This window comes from Ochotona princeps, chromosome 1 (assembly GCF_030435755.1).
Source record: "Ochotona princeps isolate mOchPri1 chromosome 1, mOchPri1.hap1, whole genome shotgun sequence".
NCBI classification, from domain to species: Eukaryota; Metazoa; Chordata; class Mammalia; order Lagomorpha; family Ochotonidae; genus Ochotona; species Ochotona princeps.
In genome coordinates this window covers 84,289,307-84,306,323 of record NC_080832.1, presented here as the reverse complement: position 1 = coordinate 84,306,323, position 17,017 = coordinate 84,289,307, and the positions used below count along the sequence as shown (strand labels likewise).

The window sequence follows — 17,017 nt, the reverse complement described above, 5'->3', positions numbered from 1 at the left end:
GTTTGTCTTCCTTCTCCATACACAGCACAGAAAACTGTAGCCTCTGACATCAGCGTCCCACATCAAAGTGCCGCTTCAAGTTCCAGCTGATCCCTCACTATTTTTTTTCTCCACTTTTGATATTATTCCCTGTTAATGCACCTGGAACATAGTGGAAGAAGACTAAAAAACTTGGCTTCCTTCCATCCACATGGGAGACTCCCTGGCTTAAGCCTGCCCCAGCCCAGGCTGTTGAAGCCCTCGGTTGAATGAGCTGGCAGGGGTACATCTTCCACTCTCTCTTTGTGTCTTTTTTTTCTTTCTCTTCCTCTCTCTTTCAAATAAATAAATCTTTAAATTAAAGACATAAATCATTGGATTAGGGCACTCCTTTAACCAAATCTGTCCTTGTTTTAACTCATTTCACTTGCGAGGAACCCTTTCCAAATGAGGCCACATTAACAGTTTCAAGAAAATTTTGAGGAAAGCGTACTCAACACTCTGCAGCTATCAAATGGCAGAATGATTTTCTACTCAGAAGCTACAAACTTCTGTTATTAAGTTACAGTAAGTTAACAGTAGTGCCCAATTTCATTTTGAGAAATGAATATTAGAGTACCAGTGGAGAAGGAAGTTAAAAATCTTATCTATATCATAGTTTGAGTATTATCCTAGGCATAAAGTTAAGAGCTGACTCTTTTTTAAAAAATATTTATTTTATTGTTACAAGAAAGTCAGATATACAGAGAGAAGGAGAGACAGAGAAGAAGATCATTCATGCAATGATTCACTCCTGAAGCGGCCACGATGCTGGACACCAGGAGCTCAGAGCCTCATCCGGGTCTCCCACATGGGTGCAGGGTCCCAAGGCTTTGGGCTGTCCTCGACTGCTTTCCCAGGCCACAAGCAGGGAGCTGGATTGGAAGTGGAGCTGCCGGGATTAGAACTGGCACCCATATGGGATCCTGGCACGTTTAAGGTGAAGACTTTAGTTTTTAGGCTACTGTGCCCAAGAGTTGACCTTAAGAGCCTTTGCTACATATGTTGTGAATAGAGACTTAAGATGTTTTTCCCATGGATTTCATTGGTTGGCCAAGAAGAATTACATTAGAGCCCAGTGACATAGCATAGCGGTTAAGGCTCCTGGCTTCAGATTGGCTCAGCTCCATCCATTGCAGCCACTTGGGGAGTGAACCACCGGACAGAAGATCTTCCTCTCTGTCTCTCCTCTCTGTATATCTGCATTTCCAATAAAAATAAATGAGTCTTGAAAAAAAATTACATTAGAGGTTTAATGCTGCTTAGTTACTAGAAGTGAAAAACAGGATTCTCCCTAACTTCATGGTGTTGTTAATTTCTTTTTTCTTCCTGATGTTGATTTTCCTTTGTGACTCTTCATTTAAGGAGATGTTTAGTAGCTGTGTAATGGAGACTGGCATATTTAGTAACATGTTATTTAACTTCATGGCATTGTAAATTTCTTCCTATTGATTTTGTATTATGACTTTTCATTTGAGGGGATGTACAGTAGCTGTGAAATGGAGACTAACATATGCAGATGTAAGGATACAATGTAGTATGCGTTTCTACTTTCAGACAAAGATAGACTTACAATGAAACTATTTACTATGTCTTGACAATAGGATGCTGGACTCTCTGCCATTGTCCATGCCCTCAATGATGGACATATGACTATGTATGAAGAACAACACTTTAGTAATGATATAGAGGAATTAGGTGGGGGGAGGAAGTGGGACTGGGATAAGGGAAATACCAGGAGCCCATGGAACTGTATCTTAAAATGATAATAAAAAATAAATTAAGATTATATAAGCATATATATATATATATATATATATATATATATATATATATATATATATAAAGCGAATGCTTTCCACATGACAGACCACACTTACATGCTCCAATATGTTTAGAAAATGCCAGACCAAAACAAACAAAATTAATTTGTTTGCTATGGGAAATATTTGCTTCCTAGTACTTTTATTTGCTAAGATTGCTTATGATTTTTTTGGATGGAAGTCTTGTGTCTAGTTTTACAACTTCACATTTTTTTCGCTGCCAACATATAGCTGAGGTGGTTGATTGACTTGCTCTGTTGGCAGCGAAATACTGGGCAAATGAGGACTCTATGATGGACTGTGTCAATCAGTAGACAACCTCATCGAGTGAAACTGGCAGCGATTCATAACTGGAGAACTATTAAGACAATTTGAGCAAGGATCTCGGAGCGTGCCCCACATCCGGGACTTGGGGTGGGTGGGAAACTGGGTGGGGCTTATCCCTCAATATCCCCCTTTACCTCAGATACATGATGGAAGCAATATGGACATAATACTGTTACCCACTTCCCTGTGCCCCCGAACCTTTTTTTTTTACCGTAATTAACTATGTAAAGATTGTCGGGCCCGGCGGCGTGGCCTAGCGGCTAAAGTCCTCACCTTGAAAGCCCCGGGATCCCATATGGGCGCCGGTTCTAATCCTGGCAGCTCCACTTCCCATCCAGCTCCCTGCTTGTGGCCTGGGAAAGCAGTGGAGGACAGCCCAATGCATTGGGACACTGCACCTGCGTGGGAGACCCGGAAGAGGTTCCAGGTTCCCGGCTTCAGATCGGCACTCACCGGCCCGTTCTCTCCTGCTCTGTGTATATCTGGCTGTAATAAAATGAATAAATCTTAAAAAAAAAAAACCAACAACTTCACATTTTTTTTTTTTTGTAGAGTATCTGTAGTAATTGGTCATCTGTGTGACACATTTCAGGATGTTCCCTTGCTTATCAAAGTGCAGGCAGGCTCTGATTTTCTGTGGCTAAATTTATAGAAACACTATATTTGGACTTTAAAACTGATCTTTAGCCCTTTCATAAAAGAGTGAGTTACCTGATTAAGGGAAAACACCTAATCCCAGGGAAAGGTGTCTGCAGGTTTGCACCAAGGCATCTGGTATTCTATTAGTTATTCATTCTTTATTCAGTTAGGCACTCACAGATTTCACATGTACATGTACAGCCTACAGAAGTACCTGTGATCCTGAAAATGATGGATAAACAGACTTCATTTCATCAAGTCATCAAGAAATGCACATTAATTACCATCTCCCAAAGTGATCCTAATACATGGAAATGATTAATTATAGACTGAGTCATGTTTCTCTCCAAATTGCTACATTAGAACTGTTGTCCACAGTACCTTACAACATGGCTGTAAAGCCATGGCAGTGGAAGCCAGGGTTGAACTTTGTCATAATGATGAAGCGCTGGTCTAATAAACTGGTGTCTTTGTAAGAGAGCCACTAGTCTTTGTAAGGGGGACACTGGCCCTTGTAAGGGAGCCACCTCTCCCACAGGAAAGGCCAGGCAAGAACACAACCACAAGTCATCTTGAAAGCCAACCAGGGAGGCTCGGGTGGGGAAAAAACTGTTGATACCGAAACCTCGGGTTTACAGTCTCCAGTACTCTTAAAAATTAAATTTCTGTTATCTAAGCTACTCTTTCTGTGTGTTTTTTTTTTTCTTATGGCAACTGAAACAAATTAAAGCACTAGTGTTCATTGGATCCTTGCCTTCAGGAGCTTTACTCTGCTAATTCTAATGCCAACTGAGGCTTTATAATGACTTCATTTGCTGTTTTTGAGGTATTCCATATGAACTAACTTGACTGTAAACTTCTTGAGGACAAGTCTTGGTTGTGTTTTTGCATTACCATATTGACTGTGAAGCAGAGAGGCCCTCCAAGGTGGGCACGTCATCTGTGTTCCTGTTCTCCTCTGTGAAATCAGAGAGTCATGAAACAACATATCTTTGAAAAAGCAAGAAATAAAAAGAAAGAAGTACCAAGTGCTGAGCACATTTTTATACATTTCAAATGTCTTTGTATTTAATACTTCTTTTTTTTTTAATTATTTATTATTTAACTTCAGTAATTACATTGTATTATGTGACACAGTTACATAGATACTTGGGTTCTCCCCACCCCTCCCCAAACCCTCCCACCATGGTGGATTCCTCCACCTTATTGCATAACCACAGCTCAAGTTCAGTTGAGGTTTCCCCATTGCAAGCGTATACCAAACATAGAGTCCAGCATCTTATTGTCCCGTCAAGTTCAACGGTTTCTTAGGTATACCCTCTCTGGTCTGATGACAGAGCCAGCAGAGTATCATCCCAGTCAATTGAAAGCTCCAACATACCATCAGCAAAAATTTACATCATTATGGAATTAATTGACATAGTAATGAGTAACCAATATGTTAAAAGTAAATGCGGGTTCCCAGCCACCTTCTGTGACCACCTCACCTATACTTCAATTTTAGTTTATACACAACATATAACATTCAAAACATAACATGTTATACATAACATCATATCATCTTAAATTAAGGCAAACATGTGGTATTTAACCTTTTGGGATTGGCTCATTTCCCTTAGCATTATGGTTTCCAGTTTGGCCCATTTGGCCACAAAGAACTGCATTTTGTTTTTTTTAATAGCTGAGTAGTATTCCATGGAGTAGATGAACCATAGCTTTCTTATCCAATCCTCTTTTGATGGGCATTTTGGTTGTTTCCATGTTTTTGCAATTACTGATTGTGCTGCTATGAACATAGGAGTACATGTTGGTTTCTCATAGAACAAGTGTTCTGGATATATTCCTAGGAGTGCTATTGCTGGATCATACGGTATACTGTTTACACATAAGGAAACTGATTCAGACAGGTTCATTTGTTTGGCTTAATTCATAGTCATGGGGAAACCAGAATACCAATTCAGTTTTCTTTTCCCTGAATATATGTTGCAATGAGGGAATTAAGTCAGTTTTGCTTTTTAATGACGAAAAAATACTGAATGGGGTGTTTCATTCATTACTTAATTAAAGACGTCAGTGTAGACATCCCCTAAGTGGCATGGCTACCTCAAACTTAGAGCAATGTTAAGCCATTTAAACAAAAATAATGATAATGAGGCTGGTGAAGTGGCTTAACAGGCTAAGCCTCTGTCTGCAATGCTATGATCCCATATGGGCATGGTTCCAGCCTGGCTGCTCCTCTTCTCATCCAAATCCCTGCTTATGGCCTGGGAAAGTAGTGGGGGATTTCTTAGTTCTTGCACTCCTGCACCCAAGTGGAAGACCTAGAGGAGGTTCCTGGCTCCAGATAGACTCAGCTCTAATTGTTTTTCGCGTTTGGGGAGTGAATCGGTGGATGGAAAATCTCTCCTATCTCTGTACCTGTCTTTCAAATAAAAATAAATAAATCTGTAAAAAAGAATAATGATTAGAAAGCATTACTGTCACTCAATTTCAGGCATTGTTCTTGGTTGCATATATTTGTAGACCTACTTTGAGTTCTAACTATCTTAAGAACTACAGGAAGAATTCCCAGTGAGGGAAACAGCCCTTCTTCCATCATCATTACTAAGGAAATTATTCAGTTTGAACTATTCAAATATTGATTCTTTTATAATTATTTTTTACCAAAATTCAGCTAGCAGGGTTCCAATGCAATACCCTCACCTATTTTTCAATATTGTGGGTTTATTTTTCTCAGGAAGAGAAGCCCATCTGTAATGGCCCTCATTGGACAAGGCAGTGAGTAGAGGCTTCTTAAATGCAATAGGATATGGCTGAATGTTTTTCTTATCTGGGATCAGGGTTTCTTGAGAAGTCACTGTGGAGGCTAAGAAATGAATGCATGGGAACAGTGAGAATCGTTAGAGGATGTAGAGTAGATAATCCATTCGCAAGCACCAGAGAAGTACATTTATGTGTTGTGATGGGGCTACCCAAAGCGCCTAAAGACAGGTTAGTGGTTCACTGTGTTGTGGGGCATCTTAGGATACACTGCAGAACAGTCCTAGAGAGATTGATCATGAAAGACACTGCATTGAGGAGTACAATGTACTTACAAAATGCAGGATGTTCTGGGGTGCGTATATGCATGTATATATGGTATATGAAAATTATCTAGAAAATCACATTGTTGTGGCCCTCAACACTTGACTAGTAAACCAGTAAGTCATGATGGCAGGATGAAAGAAAAAAAAAAGTGTCCAGAGGGTGTTCCACCCTGCTGTTCAGAACATTGTGGGAGCTCAAATAATATTAATGCTCTGTGATGAAGTCGATAGCGAGGATGATGAGATGATGATGATTAATGCAACTCATGGAAAAACAGGGCTGGGGAGGATGACATAGACTAGGGACCTAGAGAGGGAGGATGACTCACGGGTGAGGGGTACCTGGGGATAGCACTCTGTGGCGTGCACGTTAGCGAGCGTGGGGGGAGCGGCCGGGGCACGCGTGGCTTGGACTTGGGGAGTGGGCGGGTGGGTGCGAGTGGGCGGAGCGGCTCCCGGACTGGGCGGCTGGGAGCTCTGTCTGCCAGAGCAGCAGCATCACCCGGGAGCGAAGCCTGGGAGACTCCGCCTAATTGACACCCAAACTCTCCCTCTCCCTCTCGCAGCCCCAAACTGGAAGCAGCTGAGCTCGGGAGCAGCCTCGGCGGCGGCTGCCCGCACCCCGGCCCCGGCCCCGGCCCGACCCCGGGCCCTGCCCCGCCTCCGCCCCGCGCGCCCAGCGGAGACGCCCGGATCGCCTGAGCCGGGCACCAGTCCTCGCCCCCTCGCCACGCTCGCCCGCCCGCCCCCGCCGCCCAGGCCCGGCTGCGGGAGGCGGCCGGTGGCCCCGAGCCTCGCCAGGGCGACCAAAACAAAGACAGCATCCGGGGCTGGGTGGATGCAAACAACCATGAAAGCCTGGGCTCGGGCTCTCCCCAGCTCCTCCGCCGCCGCCACCGCCGCCGCTCCTCCTCCCCTGACTGCCACCGCCGCCGCCGCCGCCGCCGCCGCCCGGAGGGCTCGGCTGTGAGGGGAAGCAGGGGCGCTGCCGCTGGGCGTGCATCCGAAAGGTGAGAGCCAGCTGCCAGCGGAGGGGGCGGGCAGGCCACCAAGATGTCCTCGGCCGTGGGGCCCCGCGGTCCTCGCCCACCTACGGTGCCTCCCCCGATGCAAGACCTGCCCGACCTGAGCCACCTGACCGAAGAGGAGAGGAACATTATCATGGCAGTGATGGACCGGCAGAAGGAAGAGGAGGAGAAGGAAGAAGCCATGCTCAAGTAAGCCATCCGTGCCTCGGTGCCTCCCTCCGTCCATTCACCACTCACTCGCCCAGTGCTCCCGGCCGGGTGGGGGAGGGGTGGGCGCGGTACCGGGCTCGGGTGGAGGCGCCCGCCTTGGGGCTGGGGGTCAGGGGGCTCAGGGTTTGAGCTGGGTGAGGCCAGGGCTGGGGGTGGTGGTGTGGAGAAAGGAGGGGTGTCACCGAGCCGGAACCGAGGAGCCAGCCAGGAGAGGATGGCTTGTGATGGGGGTGCCCAGGAGGATTAGGGGTGGACAGGGGCCACCTCGTGCAGGAGCTGAGAACCTGAACCCGCACAAGTGGAAGGGCCTTGGGCAGGGAGCAGGTGAGGGGGACAGCAGCGGCTGAGGAGGCCAGGCGAGGGTGGCGTGTCCAGGTGCTGAGAACAGCTCCTCTGCTCTTGTGGAGTAGTTTGGCAGGTTGGGGCTGGCCCGCCCAAGGGTGCCTGTCTTTATATAATTAGAATGCTCAGTTTTAGTGTTCATCTTGCTACTCATTCATTTACTTCAAAGATCAAGGTTGGGTCTTTTCTGGGCAGTTGCCATTTTTGGTAACCTGCCTCCCCAGCTTCTCTTTAACCTTTCATTCCTAGTCTTCCACAGAGAATACCTGAATGAAGACACATTTTCTTACCCATAGGTAATGTCATGGGCAATACAAAGTTTCTAATGGTGAGAGAAGCTGCGGGGAATCTGGCCTGCATAAAAGAGAGATTTGTCTTTACCAGGCACCAGGAGCCCTCTGGGGCCTGCTGTATTCCTGGAGGAAGCAGCCCGGGAGGGTTTGAACGTTTGTACCCATCAGCCCTTCTGTGGAGCCCAGCAAGGCTTCAGGAGACCTCTGGCTGGTGCCCCATTTTCCTGGAGATGCAAGGGGTTGGCATTGGTTGCTGGTGGTGCAGGAGTGTGTGACACTATGCCGCTGCTTGCTCCGACAAAACTGCTTACAAGGAACTGGCAGAGATTGGGCTTCCTCATCGACTTCACCCTGTCTTTCCGGGGGAAATCTGCATATTTTCAGGAAAGTTTCCCATTACAGAGTTGGAGGATTTAGACACTATGCCTGGGGACTCATTCTTCAAGGCCGCATGCTGAGGCCAGCAGGTGTATGTGGGGGCAGGGGACTGGCATGAAGAACCAAGCAGAACCTGTTGCATCTGGAGTTAGCTGATGGCCAGAAGGGAGTCAGGAGGCCGCAGAAGTGGCAGCCAGCACAGAGCACCCCCCGCATGGCCTCTCTCCCATCACTTAGGAGAGTCTCCTGGAGGGAGGAAGGATGCTGCTGGGAGGGCTTCATGTCCATTTCCCCCTCAGTGCAGCAGTGCCTCACAGGGGAGGGACTGAGAAAGGAGGCTGTGGGTCCTCAGCCAGTGCCACTGTCAGCCTGAGGGGCGAAATGTGGTTGTTGGGTCACAACAAAATAAGAGAAATAAAGTCCTTCTTGTCCTTTAATTATAGAGGAGGGCTGTGCAAGAGGAAGGCCAGTTCTGGCCTGATTCTATAAAGAGCAGCAGGTTTCTGAATTTCCTGTTCCTTCTCACCCAAAACAACAAATACTTTAAGCCTGCTGGCTCTAGGGAGGCAGAACCATCGTTAATCGGCTGCCTGTCCCTAGTGGAAGAGCGTCGTCTTTGGTGCTGCAGGCTTTCCCTCTTCTGAGACTGAAAGTAATGGATGGTGTCTGCTGCTGGTGCTGTCTGTGTGTCCTGTTGTCAGTTTGTCTGTCCTTCCCGGTTGCAGTTCCTGCCACTTCCACTTGCCCGGACACCTCTTCCACTTTACAGGATTTGCAGGATTGTTGCTTTTCCTTTTGGTGTTCACTGCAGAGGCTTCCAGCAGCTAGTGGAAAATGTGGGTTGCTGCTTGACAGTCTAGATAGAAGGGGTAAGGCACATTGCAAGTAGTGGCCATCATGCCTTTTCATTGGCTGTTTTCAGGCGTGGTGGAGAGTGATGCATTTTAGGTGGGATTGGGTGAGTTTTGGGACAGAATCCTAAACCTGTTAACTGGCTACAGACAGCAAGTGTATGGGCATATATATACAAATACAACTTAGGAGCATTATCCAACTGCTCACCTCTGAGCGCTTCCCCTTTTTTTGGCCCACTTCTTTTCTTGTGGCTGCTGTCTGCTAGTCCATTTGTTTGCAAAAATCTTTTCTTCATTACATGGATTAAGTATCAGATCATGTGATGTTGTTATACAATGCACTTTTGTAATCTCAGACCTCTGCATTAACTTCTATGAATTAGCTTCTTTTACTGATGTTTTGGCCTTTTGTGTAGTGGACTGGTGTGTCCCAGCTTGCTGCCATGCAAGTGTTTCATGTTGTCACGAGTAGTGGATTATTAGTGTATTTTTTAGGGTACAGTTCATCTTAAAAACTTAGATCAAAGAGCAAATTCAGATGATACACATACAGAGGGATTTAATGATACACCACCAGAGGTCATGGCTTTTTCTAAGCTTTTCAGTATACTCTGCGGAACTTTGAGCATTTGTTAAACCAGAGAAAAGTATGGTTCATCATATCATGATTGGTAGGATTAGGCCCAACATATCACATGTTTGAGAAATTTTTATTCTTACCAAAGGCCATAGAATGTTAAAGTTCTGGAAGTATCCGTTAGACTTAAGATTCATTTCTGCTATCAGTGCATAATCATTATCTTGAGACAGCTGCTATCCGTGCTTTCTTTCCTCTTAGTTTATATAAATAGGCACTAATAAAGACAGAAAATTGCTGAGTTAATATGTCAAAACCATACTACAAAATATCAATTAAAATATACCTGAATAGTTTTAGCAGCCTTGATTGTAAGTTACTACTTGAATCTGATTTTGATCATATCATTATGTAGAACTGGGAAAAAATTAAACTACCTTCACCTCAAGTTTTTAGACAAATTTTTTTTTAAAGATTTATTTTTATTACAAAGTCAGATATACAGAGAGAGGAAGAGAGACAAAGAGGCAGATCTTCTGTCCGATGATTCACTCCCCAAGTGAGCCGCAACAGCCGGTGCTGCGCCGATCCGAAGCCGGGAACCAGGAACCTGTTCCGGGTCTCCCACGTGGGTGCAGTGTCCCAATGCAGTCCTCGACTGCTTTCCCAGGCCACAAGCAGGGAGCTGGATGGGAAGTGGAGCTGCCGGGACCAGAACTGGTGCCCATATGGGATCCCGGGGCTTTCAAGGCGAGGACTGTAGCTGCTAGGCCACGCCGCCGGGCCCGTTTAGACAAATTTTATATGGAATTGAAAATACTTTATAGTTAAAATCATTTTTGGCAAAAAGTTTACTTCTCTTAAATATATTTCCATGTAAATGTAAATAATTTTCTCCTAAAATAATATCTAATGATTATTTTAATTATGTGCAAATTGGAGGGATTTTCATGACCTTATGTGCTGCTTGTGTGTGTGTGCTGGTGTGCATGCACGTGCTGGAGGCTTTTCAAAGACTGATTTTCTCAATGAAGACTCCGTCAAGTAACTGTCAGTAGACATTATCAACCAATACATTACAGGAGCTGAAGATTGCGTTGTCTGAGGCTGAAATCAGAGAAGATCTCATTTGATCTTCTTCATTTCTTTCATTTTTTATAAAAAACCTTCATAAAGAAAGGTGGGACAAAACAGTGAGAGAAGAGAAAAATGAAATAGAGTTCAAGGGATGGGGATTGAGGCTGTATTATAATTGTTAATGAAAATAAACAACATTTATTGAATCTTTATCTCATAGTATGTATTTTACATAGTTATTTACTCTAATGCCTTGTCTATAGATGCACAAAACTCATGTTTAATGTGAGTGTGAATATTTGGATTCTCACAGTAGCATGTGCAGAGGTGAGGCAGATATTACGGTTTTTTACACACCTCACCCTAGGTTGAGAGTTTGAAGCTATCCTAAACTGACTCACAAAACATAGCCCAAGCAGGATTTAAATCCAAACCATATAGTGTAACCCTGAGTATTTCTACTGTACTGATTTTTTAACCAGAAGAAAGTGATGTTTCATTTATCTTTTCCTTACATGAATTTCTGGTTTTTCCTCAGTTCCAAAGACATGGTTTGGCAGGAGATTAGGCTGATTCAGAAGATCAGGCTGGATTATGGGAGGACCTAGAGCTTCACCAACATATGCTAACTGAGTTTCCTGTGGGTTGATGGATAGGGGAGGCTCTCCAAGATAAAGACAGGGAGTGCAGTGCAGCAGCGTGTAATGAAAAAACAGTTACCTTTGGATTTCAGGATTTTTGGACTTTAATTCTGAGTGTGCCGCTTACTGTGTAAATAAGGACAGCAAATTATCATGGGATTGCGTGAAGTTTCACTTTACTAAAAATCCCTGCAACCATAATGTGAAGTGATTTACAGAGAGTATTAACTTTGGGTTTCTCCCTCTCTTCTACACAGGGAGCCTGCATTCCCTTTTCAGTCATCCATGGTAGCTCCCTCCTTTGTGGAGACAGTAGAAATATTCTTGTACTTTACTTTTGCTTCTTGTATTTCTCCCTCCAAATAAATAGCATCTTGTCCTGAAATATGCCCATGAGGTTCTCTATGAGAGACTCCAATTAAAAATAGAGCGAAGGAGGCTAGGTAGACTGGGGAAGGCCAGGAGGGGGTAACAGTAGAGTCCCTTGTGTGTAGGTGTATTTTCAAAGGGATTTTTCAGTATCTTCCTGGTTTAACTCAGAGACATTCTATTATATTGCTGAAGCAGGGGTGGGTGAGGAAGAAGGGGAAAAAAGACAACTATTGAAAATATTAGGAAGCAAAAACACAAGGTGTCTACCTGTTCTAAGATGCTGTGTGAGACTTACTCTTTGATTCTAATTTCTTTCACACCATTAATGGACAGGGTTGAACACAGGCAAGGCTCACACTGAACTGCAGTGCAGAGTTGTGCTTTTAACCAGAAGTCATCTTAATAAATGTGTATGCCTGGTACTAAATTCACAAGTGCTAGTGACAAAAGCATAAAAAAGGAGCAGTGAAAGATGAAACATGAGGCATTATCAGAGAAAGGACAGTAAAAGACATCATCATTAATTCCTATTTTTGTCATCCTGGGATGATTTTCTTTAAACTAGGATGCATTTCCTTTTCACCAGCAGCAAGAGGCATGTCGTGTCAATAAGCAGTATGTTACACTGGAAGTAGTATATGGAAAATCCATCGTTAAGCTGTAGTGCTACACTAACTTGAGTACTAGAAATACATTCGGGCAGTATTATTTGTTCATCTTGTTAAGTGGGGAGCATGATTTTTAAAATCATGCTTCTCAGAAAGATTTAAAGTGTGAATTCTTACTGTAATATTATTAGCCTGTGGTATTTGTAATAGGAAAATGGAATTGGTTGTTGTACCGTGGATTAAAAACAATCCATTGCATTTCATCTAATTGATCTTCTGGACCTTTTTCTGTTGTTAGACAAATTTTCCATTTTTCCCCCTGTAATAGAAGTTGTATATTTTAAAGTTGGACCTGAAGTTTAATTTGCCTTAGGTGTATCACAACTAGATTAATATAAACCAGAACCCATGCATACTGTCTCCAAATCTTCAGTGTTCTTTTAATGCTTTTAGAAATATATATGCTAAGCTCAAGTAGTAGGGTTTCTGCCATCTACATGGGTGAATCTGTATTGAATTCCTGGTTCCTGGCTCCTAGCTCTTTCCCACTGGCTATTATTATCACTGGGGGGGAGTGAATCAGTGGATCTGTATCTGTGCCTCTCTACATCCTAAATCAACAACAATTTAAAAAGTATACCAACCTGCATTGTGATTTGTTTCCCTCATCTATTGGGGGAGGATACCAGCATTTATTCTGTATTTTTAAGTGTTAGGAATTTTGCTGGGTACCTGATATATTTTGCTTGACCTTCTGCTCATCACTTGATGAAAAGTCCAGCCCATTAACATCAGTTAATTTTATAGTAGCAATGAAAATTCCAACTAGCTAAACACACTTTTTTTCTTTAAGATTTATTTATTTTTCTTGGAAAGGCAAATTTACACAGAGAAAGATCTTCCATCCTCTGGTTCACTCCCCAGGAGACTACAATGACCAGAACTAAGCCAATCTGAAGCTAGGAGCCAGGAGCTTCTTCTGGGTCTCCCATGTGGGGGTCCCAAGGTTTTTTTGAGGGCTATCCTCTACTGACTTTCTGAGGCAGGGAGCTGGATGGGAAGTGGAGTAGCTGGGACATGAATCAGTGCCCATATGGCATCCCAGTGGTTGTAAGTTGAGGTTTTAGCCACTAAGCATCATGCTGGGACTGAGGTACATTTCTGTAAAAGTAATTTATTTAGTTGGAAGAGTTAGAGAGAGAGAGAGAGAGAGAGAGAGAGAGAGAGAGAGAGAGAGAGAGAAAGAGAGAGAGAGAGAAAGGGGAGGGAGAGAAAAACAGAAACAAGAGAAAGAGAGAATGTTCAGTCCACCGATTCACTTCCCAAATGCCTGTTTTGGCCAGATCAGGGTCACGGTGACATTAGAAGCTTGAATCTCTATCTTGGTCTCTCACATGGGTGCAGGGTCTCAGGTATTTGGAATATTTTTTTGCTACTTTCACAGATATGTTATCAGGGAGCTGAATTGGAACTGGAACATTTGGGACTTGAACTGTAGTAGTTTAACCTGATATGCCTCAATGCTAGGCACACTGGGTATCTTCTAACTGCTTGTTCGTGACATTTGTTCAGAGAGCCCAGACAACAAAGCTTGAAAGGAGCATGGTCAGTGGCATTTTCCACTCTCTTCTGAGTGCTGTCTGGGTGTTCTCACTCTGGACTCACTCTGTAACCCCATAAATATACAGGGCTTAGCTGTTGGCTGTTTTTTTCACTCACAAGGTTATCTAATCTTAGCCTTTTCCCATATTTTCTTTCCCTGCCACGTTATCTCATCTTACCAATATGACTCTGAACTGTATTTATGACATAGGTTATTTCTCTAAAATCAGTAAAACCATTCTTTCGGGGACTAGATTTGATTCTTAGGGTCTGTTACTGAGAGAATATTTTCCTTATAACCTAATGTTAACTTAGTTCTGATTGTTTTACAACTTTTGTGGAAAGAAAAGGTGAGTATTGGGCCCTGCTCAGTAGTCTAGTGGGTATTGTTCCTGCCTTACATACATCAGTATCTCATAGGGGTGCTGGTTCATGTCCCAGATGCTCCACTTCCCATACAGTTCCCTGCCTATGGGAAGTTGAGGATGGCCCTAAAGCTTTGGGACCCTGCCTGTGTGGGAGACCCAGAAGAAGCTCCTGGCTGCTCCTGGTTTCAGATTACCTCAACTCTGGTCATTGCTGCCACTTGGGTAGTGAACCAGTGGATGGAAGATCTTCCTCTCTGTCTCTCTTTTCTGTAAATCTGCCTTTCCAATAAAAAAATAAGTAAATCTTTAAAGCAAAAAATTAGCACCAAGCTAAACTGTTTATTTTCATTTTGCCATGAAGCTGTAAAGTACTCTCACATACTAGTTTTTAAAAGATGCTGTAATTGCTGATAGGTGTTGCAACACATATTGACCTGTATTAATCAGCTTTATCACATGAAAGCACCTGACAGCTGCCTATGTTAACAGTTTGGCCATTGTAGCACAGTAACGCTAGCTGCTGCTTGGGATGCCGTCATACCACATCAGAATGCCTGAAGTTGATCTTCCTCCAACCCCTACTTATACCCAGTTTCCTGTCATGGATATAGCAGGTGATGGGTCAAGTACTTGAGTTCTTGACACCCATGTGGGAGACCTAGTTGGAGTTACTGACTCCTGGCTTCTGTTGGCCTAGCTCTGGATATTGTGGCCATTGGGGAGCAGGTGAAAAATCTCTCTCCATTTCTCTTTCTGTCGTTCTGTCTTTCAAAAATTTTTTAAAAAGACTTATAATGTGAAGCAATTAATAGTCTTAAAATATATCTTATCAGTAAGCAATGCAAGCAAGTTATAAAATCTTGAAAATCTCTGGTAAATTCTATTGTACTTGCTGAGAGCGGGGTTCTATCATTTATACAATCTCAATGGAATGCATTTTTTGCAGCAAAATTGAATTTCAGATTTCAAAACATTTTCCAGATAACCATAATTATGAACTACAACTTCATAGAACATTCTCTTTATGATAATTCTGCTTTGGGTCTTGCAAAAAGAGCAGACTATCATTAAAGATAGGAATGTGTGGGAATTCATTTAAAAATATTTCAGAATAATATTTTGATAATTCCTCTGAAGTTTAGATAGCAAAATAATGTTATATGAAGTAATTTCATGCAATTTGTAAGTAATTAATGCATTGTATTAGAATATCAGCCATGTTAAAGAAGCATAATGATTGAAAAAGACATCTTTATGCAGTGTAGAAGATAATGCCTTGCTAATTATTTATACATTATTTAACATGTTTTCTCTACTACTCACCATTATATCAAGTGATTATTATCTGAAAGTTGCTATTATATTAAAATAGAGATGTATGGAAGTTGAAAACCAATTAAGGTATCTGCATTCTCATTTAGATGTCTTATTTAGCTTATTTTAATGCACACATGCATATTATCTATATTCATAGAAACTAATAATGGAAATAGCTACTAATGGACTTTTTGGGCAATATTTGTTATACTTTCCATGGTCTGTATGGTTAGTTTAGAACTTAGATCTTTGTCCTTGAGGTATTTTTTTTTACTAGTTTTTGAGGAATGTTCTTTTTTTTTTTTAAAGATTTATTTTTATTACAAAGTCAGATGTACAGAGAGGAGAGACAGAGAGGAAGATGTTCCGTCTGATGGTTCACTCCCCAAGTGAGCCGCAACGACCAGTGCTGCACCAATCCGAAGCCAGGAACCAGGAACTTCCTCCAGGTCTCCCACATGGGTGCAGGGGCCCAAGGCTTTGGGCCGTCCTTGACTGCCTTCCCAGGCCACAAGCAGGGAGCTGGATGGGAAGTGGAGCTGCCGGGATTAGAACCAGTGCCCATATGGGATCCCGGGGTGTTCAAGGCAAGGACTTTAGCCTCTAGGCCACTGCGCCGGGCCCAATTTTTGAGGAATGTTCTTAAGCTCAAGAATGTTTTTACTTTTAAGTTTTGAGGATTATAATATAAAGTTTTGTCAGACACAGCTTTTGACAACAATAGTGAGAAAATCTTTAACTGAAGTTTTGTTTTATATATGTATGCTGTATATATATGTAGGTAGCTTTGGAGGAAATGAGTCTCATTGTCTGAATTATCTAATATATGTATAAATCAACATAAAGGTTTCTTTAAATACATGGTGCTATGAATCCACATTTAGAGATTCTGTCCTGGTCAGAAAGACCATGAAAGAAAAGTTACCAAATGTCTTTTTGCTTTTGTATTTCACAAAGCTGAATAGATTTATCTTCTTTAGCTACTTCTGTGTTGTAATACATTTAAGCTTAAATCTTCTAACCTTTTCCCCCCTCCTGGAGAAAAATAAATACATTTTTGTATCATAACATTTGAACTAAAGGGATACTAAAGTGAAAAGTCTCATTTTCATTAGATATTAAAATCTGCATAAGAGGACACCATGGTAGTGTGGCAAGTAAAGCAGCTGCCTGCAGCGCCATGTCTTTGTTGCTCCACGTGTGATCTAGCAGCCTGCCAATGACCTGGGAAGCAGCAGAGGATAGCCAGAGTACCTGAGTCCCTGTCCCCCCCATGGAAGGTCAGAAGGAAGCTCTTGGCTTCAACGAGACCCAGTGCCAGCCATTGCAGCAGTCTGAGGAGTGAACCATAGAAGGAAGGTGTCCTCTTTCTCTGTCTCTTTCTAAGGAAGAAAAAAACATTAATAATAGCAATATCTGTAAGAAGAATCTACTTTACATGGTCATCGTGAAAATAT

General features: G+C 42.8%; 1 protein-coding gene across 1 annotated transcript in view; it reads left to right on the top strand.

The window, feature by feature from the left end:
• The first annotated feature begins 6,725 nt into the window (after positions 1–6,725).
• Positions 6,726–17,017, top strand: part of RIMS1 (regulating synaptic membrane exocytosis 1) — a 452,176-nt gene continuing 441,884 nt past the window's right edge. Inside the window, 1 exon segment of the mRNA XM_058661479.1 lies at positions 6,726–7,110. Coding sequence (XP_058517462.1) covers positions 6,947–7,110 — 164 coding nt within the window. The 5' untranslated portion in view covers positions 6,726–6,946.